Here is an 11,131-nt window from a genome sequence, read left to right on the forward strand (position 1 = left end):
AGATTACTATGTTTAGAAAATTTACAGCTACGCCACCTCCAAATTGATTTAACTGTTGTTCATAAAATCATACATCACAATGTACTCCCTGTTAGTGACTACTTCATCTTTAATAACAACACAAGAGCACGCAATAGATACAAACTAAATGTAAATCACTCCAAACTAGACTGCATAAAATACAATTTCAGCAAGAATGGTCAACGTCTGGAATTCACTACCGGACTCTGTTGTTTCTTCCCCCAATCCCAAAATCTTCAACCTTACATTATCTACAATAGACCTCTCCCCTTTTCTAAGAGGTCTGTAAGGGGTGTGCGTAAGTGCACCTTCGTGCCTACCGTTCCTGTCCTACTGTCTTTTTATCTTTTCTATCTCTACTTTATACTTATATTATGTTAAACATACTACAATACAATACTATATTTGTATGACAAATAAAACAAACAAACAAATGAATAAATAAATAAAGATTACTAGCTCATCCCAACTGCATTGGCAAGATGATAGGGGGTAAAATATATTTTAAGTCCACAATAATATTCAGAAGAGGCTCTGACAGGGGTCTAAAGACAACTTGCTGGGGCCAATTTGCTTGTGATGAACTCACCACAGCCAATTGATCATGGAACAACTCTCACGACAGGACAAGAGTTGTATTAATATTGAAGAAAGGGTACAAAAGAAGGGACAAAATTTGAACAACAAAAAGTAATTTCAAATTTTATTTTAAATAATTTAATTGTCCAGTTGTCCCATGGTGAGTTGGCCACAGCAAGTTATCCTGTGGCAAGTTGGCCATGAAGAGGGGCCATGGCAAATTGGCCGCAGCAAGTTGTCTGTAGCAAATTATCCCATTCCGCTCTGATAGATACTTCCTCATTCACTACAGTATAAGGAGAAGGAAAGAGGTATACCACTCAATCAGACTTGCATGTAGTTTTAGCCATCATGTTGAACTTATTTCAATATTTGGTCTAATAGGGCTAAAAATTATGTACTGAGCTCCATGCTTCAATTAAATATGACTTGAATTAACTCAATTGTATTCATTGACTCAGCAAACTGAAGTATTAACTACTGTACATCTGACTTACTCAACTTGCTTAAAATATACTGCTCAAAAATAAATAAATAAAGGGAACACTCAGAGAACACATCCTAGATCTGAATGAATGAAATATTCTCATTGAATACTTTTTTCTGTACAAAGCTGAATGTGCACAACAGCATGTGAAATTGCCAATCAATGTTTCTTCCTAAGTGGACAGTTTGATTTCACAGAAGTTTGATTCACTTGGAGTTATATTGTGTTGTTTAAGTCTTAACTTCATTTTTTTAGCAGTGTATATAGTTTAGTCCATTCCAAATGAATACAGAATGAGAATTAATAAGTATTCTGTATGTATGTATGAATAAGTCAAGGCAACAAAGATATTTAACACTGCCATTTTGAACTCTGGGAGGCAGGTTGGACTGAAAATGGTCCAAGTCACCCAGACAGCTTTCATGCCTAACAAGGCATAGGATTCAATCTCCTGGTTTCTAGGCCAGCACCTTAACCAAATTTCCAAATTGGCTTTTAATAAAACATTAAAACAAAAAAGAAATAATTCTTTGCTACCTTAGTGCAATATGTGTATGATGGTGCTGCATATGCTGCATATGGTGCTGCATATGCAATCTGAGTAGTATTTATTTCAGTGGTTCTCAAATTGGGGATTGGGATTCGGTACCCCTTTGGGGGTTGAACTACCATTTCACACCTAAAATCATGGGTAGAAGACAAATTTCCCATGGTATTAGGAACTAAAGCTTCTATTCTAATGCCTTGAAACATATTTTTACAAGCCAACCAATCAGGCGTTTATAGGGGGGGGGTTTCCCTCTGACTTTCCTGCCAATCAGCTTAAAGCTCTGTTGGGAGAATTGGCACTAGACTTATGGTTGGGGGTCACCACAACATGAGGAACTGTATTAAGGGGTCACAGCATTAGAAAGGTTGAGAACCATTTATTTATTTGATCAGCAAAATAGGTAACGAATACATGCTCTGAAGATCATTAGATCTTAAAAAAAATACAAGTCTGAAAATCCAAGTCTTTTGTTGCCCCAACAATTCCACAACTAACAGAAAACTCAACATGAAAAACAAGTCTTGTGGCAAATTAATATACTGTAGTTATATTAACTGCTGAAGAGAAACTCACTTGAGCCTAGTCTAGGGACCCCAATACTCGGGCCATAGACCAGAACCAGCCTGTTAGGAACTTGTTGAGTGATGGGCAAGAGTGTGAAACCGAAACCATCCCTCCCCCCATCCATGGAAAAATCGTTTTCTGTTAAACTTGTCCTTGGTGCCAAAAAGCCTTCTGGACCACTGGTCCGATCCATATAAAGATGTAATGTTTATTCAGAACTTTGCTCTCCATACATCGATTGGTATTTGCAAGCACAAATAAGAAGCAGAAGCCCACATTTACTTTATAACAGGTATCCCCAAACTTGGCAACTTTAAAACTTGTGGACTTCAATTCCCAGAATTCTCCAGCCAGCATAGCTAGAATTCTGGGAGTTAAAGTCCACAAGTCTTAAAAGTTGCCAAGATTGAAGATATTTGGTTTATAAGCTATAAGGTGAAGTTACTGCTGCAAATATATTACATACCATCAACTGCTCTTTTTTCAACTATAGGCCCCCTAAAATATCAGAAGGTATGTTGGAGGAGTTTCCTGAACAAAGTTATAATGTACATGTGAGACAAACAGCAAGTGACTCTCTTTATAGGCTTTCCAAAGTGTAGTCTTTGAAGCATTATATCAAACCGTATTTAGCATCGTCCTTTCATTCAAATATTTTATTTTGTGGCATAACATCCAAGCAGCCTTCCTCCACCTGGCTGCCCTCCAAAGGCAGGGCCTTATCCAACCAGTCTAACAATTGTGTAGAATTTTGGGAGCTGCTTCAAGCATTTGGTGGTGGGGAGGAGAAAACTGTGCTGGAGTATGGACCAATCTTGGGCTGATAAGTACGTGAGATAGAGAAAAAAAGAGTGTTGGGACAGTTCAGATGGTCTAGAGACGTAAACAGAAAACAATTATGGAAAATACTAGGGAATAGATTTGTGGGCAAAAATATTAGATCTGGCCAGAGCAACTAATAAAAATAATCCAGTTTTATGATCAGAGCTGAATAGCTGTTTAAATTCCAGCTTTTAGTCTTTCTGCAGCTAAAGCCATATTATTACAATGTTCAACTTATTTCCCAACAGGACTGACAAAATTATCAAAATACAATTTATTTTTAAGTGAATTGCTTACACAGTAGTTGTGATACAGTGAGAAAGGGAGGGAAGGGGAAGGGAAAAGAGATGGAAGGGGTTTGCTTTTTTTTTACAATGCATGTTCCATCTCACTACTGGTATAACAAACAAGAGTTTAAATTGCATTCTTCATAAACAATACAGTACCACTAAAAACAGGAACGTGAACATCGGAGTAGACACACACACACCCATCCTAATTGGCTTGTTCTATACATCTGTGTCAAAACTGCAGCCACACATTATAATTTACAAAATACAATGCATCTGGGGGAGATCAAAACCACAATTAAAATAACACATACACATGCATACCCAACATGTTCTGGCTCTGTAAAAGCTACAGAAGAAAAATGAGGTATGAGAAGGTGAATAGAAATGATTTCTATTTCTGTGCAAGTTGCCTACTCTGTCATTTTAAACCTATTAGCTTGGGAAGTGCAGCTATCTAACCACCTTCAATATGAAGGAATCTGGATTGTTTAGGATTATTTTATTGTTGTGAAGAGCTATCCTTAGAAGGGAAAATTCTTACCAAACTCTACAGAGCAGAGGGTTTTTTCTACTTTTACGAGGCAAACTCATCAGGCAGCCAACATTAATATTTTTAAGGCATTTCACAAGAGTCAATCTCTCTTTAAGCAAAACAGTGTGCTCTTGGGGTATTTTACTAGGTTTTGTTTAAGGCACACCTTGTGTGTACACAGGATGGCAATCCCCTTGTTTAGGGAGTTGCCTTATGAAAGCAAAGTTAGTCTATTATAGAGCAAGTTAAAGGCAGAATAGTGAAACAAAGTCTACAAATATACAGCGGCCTTTTTATAAATGCAATTGCCACCTTTTAGTCTGTTCATGCTTGGATATTTCTTCCATATAGACCCAGCCTAGGACAGATACATTGCAAATACATTGATGGAAAAACTTGCATAATTCTATCAGTCCTATAGATTTTAAAGGTATAGGTTATCTTTTGGGATACAAAGGTGGCAACTCAATTTCAAAGAAACAAAAGTTCTTTATGGATTTCTTACTCTTGCGAACTATAGAAATTTCTTTGGAGATATAAAGTAGGATTCCTCAATACTTCTCAACTAAGATATAGAACATCATCTTTCTTCCCTTTCTTTCTCAACTCTATCCTGTTGAAAGAGATACTTCTATGCCCCAAATCCAAACATTGAATTGCATTATGGTAATTTTTTTGTTTAGGTTGAATTTCAAGTCTCAGGCTTCACAGTTTGGTATCTCATTCAGTTCCCATTGCATTTTAAAGTAGGCACAAAGGTTTTTTGTGGCTATCTATTCAACATTCCCCACACAATCACAGCTTCCTAAGAGTCAGCACAACATTATTTCTTCCTAGCATCTCTCTTTTACATGTCCAGGCAAGTGATTGGAAGAAACAGTTTCATATAAATGGAGCGCACATGCTATTCTTATGCTAGGTAACATTGTCATCCAATTGTCCCAAATCTAGGTTGTATCTGGAACTTTTGCTCTTTTAAATGAAAGAAGTTAGGTGTTTTTTTTAAAGTAGACACCATGCCCTCCAACTTTATTTGTTTATATTGCATATTAAGAAGCTGAAGATCAGCAATGTTCAGCCATTGATGTTAGAGACCTCTGTGGACATATTTCATTCACCAATATGGAGAGGATGTTTCAACCATGCTCCGCTTTTGCCATTCAGGATAAAAGCTATTGGATATCTGAGAGCTGCCAAGTTTTTCACTCTCTGCTTTGTGTACTTTTCTTGAAGATTTGAGTGTTAGGCAGCCTTTCCTGGGTGATGTTGCCACTTGGACACCATCAGACTTCCATTCTGCATGGACAATCTTATAGTTTTGCCCATCATTATTGTCCCAGAAAATGTGGTCACCATTTTGATAATACACACAAAATTCGATTTTTTGCTCAGTAGGAATGGCTGGAGGCAATTCAATTGCAAAGGAGAAAGTGTCATTATCTGAGTCACCATATACATTGTTCATGTAGATGCAATCATAGTCAGAATAGGTTTTCCATGAATCATAGGTAATTCGAATCTTCACTTTCTTTTCAAAACTCACATTTTTCACTTTTACAGTCCCAGATACTGTACTTTCTTGCAGGGTGCAGTTTTCAAGACAGACAAAGTTCTTCTGCAAGTGACTCCGGAAGTCCAGATAATCAGCTGAAGGCTGAGTAAAACCAAGAATCAAGTTCTTTTCTTCATGTAATTTTAGGCTGGCTGTGATGTCTTCAAGATCTGACAAATCAAATTGGAGATCCCAGACTGGATTCTCCTGGAATTCAGAGAAGACATGGATGGCAGTCAGAGAGAGGCCCTTCGAGTCTGCAAAAACCACTTTCTTCTTGGCTCGGCCAGCAGAGTGTTTCCAGTCACTATTTTGGTGCTCAGTTTCACGTTTCACATTGAGGCATGATCTCAGAGGCTTTAAGCGATCCACAAAATTTCTTCTTTGATATTCATCAAGGGGGGTTAGAAAACTCTTCACAGGTGGTGAATGGGCCAAACATATTCTCATGGCTACATCTACAGGCATGATGGAACTGGGCAAAGGTCTTGGGTCCAAGACTTGTATCATTCTGCAATGGAAACAAAAAATAAGTGAGAGAGTTCTGTAGCCTACAAGCCCTGGGGAAAAACTTATCAAAAAGCCCTCAAAATGCATGCTGTTGCTTTTAAAAGCAACGCTCAGATGGTAGGAAAACAAAATAATTCAGTCAAGTAAAATGTAGGACCAGGACTATGACTAACAGCCAGAACTTGAACTGATAAAAGTAACATAGCTCCATTCAAAAAGCATTGCAATAAAATCCATGTGACATTTAGAGCTAACTTAATAACTTCTACAGATTTTAAAAGCCCAAAATACAACCCTTAAGACATATATATTTGCATATTTATCATACAGATCCTATCCCCTAGATAAAAATACTAAGGAAGGGGGCGTGTCCAGTATTCAAAACGAGATCAAAATCTGCTTTAAAAGTTGTTTTTATTTTACTTTTGCGGAACTCTTATGGAATTGACTGGCATTGTTCCAACGGTATTTTTGCTGCAGTCTCCTTAAATTTTATTCATCCACTTTCCAAAAAACTCAAGTATATGGGTTAAAACATCTCAATCAGCCTTCTCCTCCCTCAAGCATCCCCCCCCCACGTCATCGCGTCCGGTAGTCTTTTAAGTCAGATAAAAGCTAAAGGTTGAGGTAAACCTATCCACAACTACAGCGTTGACCACGACGGAGTTTTAAATTAACTTAGGTTGAGCTTAGTAAATGTGGCTATCAGAATTTTCTAGAACCCAGAGAAGTTTTCAGTCACACCCATTTACAAAAGAAATGCCCCCCTTTCAGGGCATGGTAGCTGGATCCCCCCTACCTCCCCCAAAAAAGAGCCCATTTGTGAATCGACACCGCCAGGATATATTTAAAAATACACACACAAAAAGAACCTCCCGACTTTTGACAGGATTTACAAAAAGCAGCTGCGAAATTCGAAGCGGAGGAGGAGTGTGTGCGGTTGAGGCAGGCAACCCCAAAACGGCCCTTTTTCTCTCTCTCTCCCGCCAATTATATTTCCCATTCGGGATCCATAAAGGGATTTTTTCCCCCGGGAGCTTAATTTACCCCCGGCCGCCGCATTTCTACTTTTAAACGAGCCGTAATATTTATTTATTTAAATTTCGTCCTGGGAAGCGGGTGGAGACAGGGTAAGCAACGAGTTTTTTTTTTTTTACAAAAAGTTTATTTTATTAGTTAATTTATTAATTAGATTTCCATGCCGTTGTCATCAAGTTGGCCTCTCCGTATCTTGTCGCGACCCTAAATGCGATGCACCAATTTGTAGAAAAGAGCCTCGTCAGAAAGCAAACCTGTCTGCCCAAAAACTACTGTCCTCCCCACCAAACAGTGCTTGGCCGAGGCTGCGCAACTCCCCATGACTCTTTCGCTCCCCATGACTGAGCATAAAATTTAAAAGCGGCCCCCTCCTCCCCGCCATTCGCTGCAGGAGCCTCAACTCCCCAAAATCGGCTGCAAAACCCCTCTCCTCCCGCCGCCTCCCTCAGGGCTGCAGCCGTAAGTTCCCACCGCCCGCCGCTATCTATTACTTCAAATTGACAAGAATCGGAAGGGACCTTGAAGATCCTCTAGTCCACCCCCCGCCCAAGCGGGAGCCCCTATTGCACTACTGCAGACAGAATTAATTTTTTTAAAAAACACAAAATAAAATCCGCGGCATCGCTTTTTCCTTCGCCTTGCAACCCTTCCCTGGAGCCGCAGCTCTCTCGCTGGGCTTACCTTGTTAAGGTTTGCGTTACATTAGAAGCGGCGAGAAGAGCCTTTTCAAACTGCAAGAAGAAGAAGCGCTTGCAAGAACTTTGGGGAAGGCGGCCCGCGCTGCTTCTTCGGGACGCTTAGAGAAGCAGCAGCGCCGGGGGGGGGCTGAGGCCTCCGCCCCCTTCCCCGTTAAAAGGCTCCCCCCCCCCCCTAATTCGCCGCCTGCCCAGCCAGCCTCCCTCTCCCCCTCCCTCCCGCTCGCTCCGCTCACAGCTCGTACAGACGAAGCTCCCCGTCTCCGGCCCAGCTCAGCCCCGCTTATCAAACACGGCGCTGTCTTTTTCACGTGAAAGCGGCCCGGCGACCAATCGCCTCTCGGGCTCGGCGCGCTCCGTCCAATCAGCGCCGGGCTACCCCGCCAGAGGGAAACGTGATCGCTCGGTCCGCGGTAGGGAGAGAAGAGAGGGGCGGGGAGCGCATGCGGTTGTGTTGACACAGCTTCCAGCCGTCGGACGGACCCCCTTTTTTTGCTTGGGCTCAAGGTCAGCCTCCTCTGCCGCCTTTTCTAAATAGAGGCCTCAGAGGAGCGGGATCCGAACACGGGATCCTTTGTCACTCATCACTTTCCTCGCCGGCCCAAATAGGGGTTGAATTATTTCCTTGCGTTCCCCCACCTGGCTTCGCTTTCCTTTTGCCCATTGAACGCTGTTTCTTCCTGGCTATATATAGTGGCTGGGACAGTTGTAATCTATTTATGTGAGGGTTGCGGAATCCTCCAGCTGCCTCCCCTGGGATATGAGAAACCCTGCCGGGAAGGAAAATAATATACACTGCTCAAAAAAATAAATAAAGGGAACACCTAAACCATATAACTCCCAAGTAAATCAAACTCCTGTGAAATCAAACTGTCCACTTAGGAAACAACACTGATGGACAATCAATTTCACATGCTGTTGTGCACATTGTGAACAAAGTATTCCATGAGAATATTTCATTCATTCAGATCTAGGATGTGTTCTTTGAGTGTTCCCTTTATTTTTTTGAGCAGTATATATATGCAGGTTGAAGTAGACCCAGAGACAGGGCTTTGAGCAATCGGTACTTTTATTCAGCTCAGAGAACAAGTGACAGCTCAGCAAGGTAAAGTGACAATTCAGCGAGTACCGACTGACTGCCTGGAGAAACCGCTCCTTTTATATATTTGCGGTTCCCGCCAAAGCTAGAGCCGGCCGCGTCTGAGCCAATCAGGAGCGACTTCCTGCTTGGGCTCAGACAGCGCTGAAAGAGGAACAAACTATTTACAGAGTTACAAGGTAGCCATTTCAGGATACAACACCCCTCCCCTCATAGTTGGACACATCCCTCAAGAAAGCCATGTGACAAAGTCGTCCAATCGGTGGGGCCTCTGAGGAGCTCGCGCTGACCTGCGCAGTTCAATTGCTCCTTCGCCACTGACTGTGGAGGATGGCTCGCCGCTGTTCTCCCGGTGTGGCGGACTTGGCCTGGCGGGCCCCACGAAGGCTTCGGAGGACGAGGATGGTTCGGCGTCGCTGGATGGTTCCCCCTGGCCCGATAAGTCTCTTTGCGTGTCTCTTATTTCGGGCAATGTACTAAAGTCTGTTGAAGGGGGAGAGTCCATGTCAGCGGTTTGTGGCAATTGATTTTCTGTTCGCTTCCGAATGTGGTCTATGTGTCGTTTCCACAAACGACCATCCTCTAGTTTAACAACATAGGTCTTAGGTGCATTTTGCTTAACAATAATTCCCTTCATCCAGTTTACATTTCCGTCAAAACTTTTTACATATACATTTTGTCCCAAATACATTTCTCTTTCAGGTTTTGTACACATTTGGTTATTATTAACACAGAACCTTGGGTTTAACCTGTATAGTGGTGACCTCAACTTCCTTCCCATCAATAACTCTGCAGGGCTTACATGTGTGTGCGAGTTAGGGGTAATGTGTTGGGTGAGTAAGAATTGGTCCAAGTTCTGTTGCACATCCCCAGGGCCTGACCTGCGCAATGCCTCCTTTGCCACCCGTACGTAACGTTCTGCCAATCCGTTAGCCCAGGGCGAATAAGGCGAGATGAGGGCATGCCTGACCCCTAGGCCATCTAGGAACAATTCGAATTGCCTGGCTGTTAGCTGTGGCCCATTGTCAGACACTAAGAGATCTGGGCAACCATGGGATGCAAACAGTCTGCTCAATACTTTGATAGTGGCACTTGTGGTTATGTTGTTCATTGCTATTATTTCCAACCATTTGGAGAAGGCATCAACCACTATTAAAAAATACTGAGACCCCACTGGGCCAGCAAAATCAATGTGGATTCTAGACCAAGGACCAGCAGGCTGTTCCCACTCAGCCGGAGTTGTTTTGGGGGGACTGGGCCGTGACTCTTGGCACGGATCACACTTTGAAACCCAACTTTCAATATCAGCATCCAGCCCTGGCCACCATAAATGCCCCCTTGCCAGGCTCTTCATCCTGACAATCCCAGGATGACCCACATGTAACATTTTGAGTACCTTTCCCCTTAGGCTTTTGGGGATGATCACTCTATCCCCCCACAGCAAACAACCTTTTACATACGATAACTCAAGTCTTTTGTTTTTAAAATCACACAATTCAGGTTTCACAACATCATTTTGCCATCCCTTTAGAACACAGTTCACCACTTGTTTAAGGATTTGATCTTGCTGCGTGTGTGCAGCTACCTCTTTTGCTGTGGTTAGTGGGTTTTCCTCGAGTTCTATCATTAACACATCTGTGGAAGGAGCAGGGTCTTCCACTAAGTCTGTTATGGGGCATCTGCTGAGACCGTCTGCATGATTGATTTCCTTCCCCCCCTTGTGGGTGAGCTCATACTGATACCCTGAGAGGAAAAGAGCCCATCTGATTAGTCTTGGAGACATAAAAGGTGGAGTGGGCTTGTTGGGGGCTAGCAGGCCTAGTAGGGGTTTGTGGTCAGTGACTAGCTCAAAGCTTCTTCCAAAAATGTAATTGTGAAACTTCTTTACCCCTGCCACTAATGCTAGAGCCTCCTTGTCTAACTGGCTATAATTCCTTTCTGTGCTGGTCATGGTTCTTGAAAAAAATGCTATTGGGGCCTCTGTCTTATTAGGTAGAACGTGAGCTAGGACTCCTCCTATGCCGTACGGCGAAGCGTCGCACGTGAGCCTAATGGGTAGTGAAGCACTATATTGGACTACTACACTTTTAGAAGTTAATAAATTTTTTATTTGAGAAAAAGCTTCACGTTCAGTTTTCCCCCATGTCCAGCGGGCTTCCTTCTGGAGTAAACGATGGAGAGGCTCTGCTACTGTTGCCTTCTGCTTTAAAAAAACGGAATAGAAATTAAGGAGGCCCAAAAATGCCTGCAACTCATTCTTATCTCGTGGCTCTGGGGCTTCTCTAATTGCTCTCAGCTTCTCTGTTGTGGGGTGGATACCTTCCTTATCTATTTTATATCCTAGGAATTCTATACTGTTGGTTCCCCAAACACATTTATCAGGCTTGAT

At 42.2% G+C, this 11,131-nt stretch overlaps 1 protein-coding gene across 2 annotated transcripts; it reads right to left on the reverse strand.

Moving 5' to 3' along the window:
* Positions 1-3,282: 3,282 nt before the first annotated feature.
* Positions 3,283-7,924, reverse strand: PPP1R3C (protein phosphatase 1 regulatory subunit 3C). 2 transcript variants are annotated; one of them, XM_070752359.1, is made up of 2 exons: positions 7,630-7,924; positions 3,283-5,911 (listed from the first exon to the last, which is right to left on the reverse strand). In XM_070752359.1, the coding sequence occupies exon 2, from the start codon at positions 5,908-5,910 to the stop codon at positions 4,963-4,965; it is 948 nt and encodes a 315-aa protein (XP_070608460.1). In that variant the 5' UTR covers position 5,911; positions 7,630-7,924; the 3' UTR covers positions 3,283-4,962. The 2 variants fall into 2 exon arrangements, with proteins under 2 accessions (XP_070608460.1, XP_070608461.1); XM_070752360.1 differs by lacking the exon at positions 7,630-7,924 and adding an exon at positions 6,772-6,849.
* Between the last annotated feature and the right edge of the window lie 3,207 nt (positions 7,925-11,131).

This window comes from Erythrolamprus reginae, chromosome 5 (genome assembly GCF_031021105.1).
Source record: "Erythrolamprus reginae isolate rEryReg1 chromosome 5, rEryReg1.hap1, whole genome shotgun sequence".
NCBI classification, from domain to species: domain Eukaryota; kingdom Metazoa; phylum Chordata; class Lepidosauria; order Squamata; family Dipsadidae; genus Erythrolamprus; species Erythrolamprus reginae.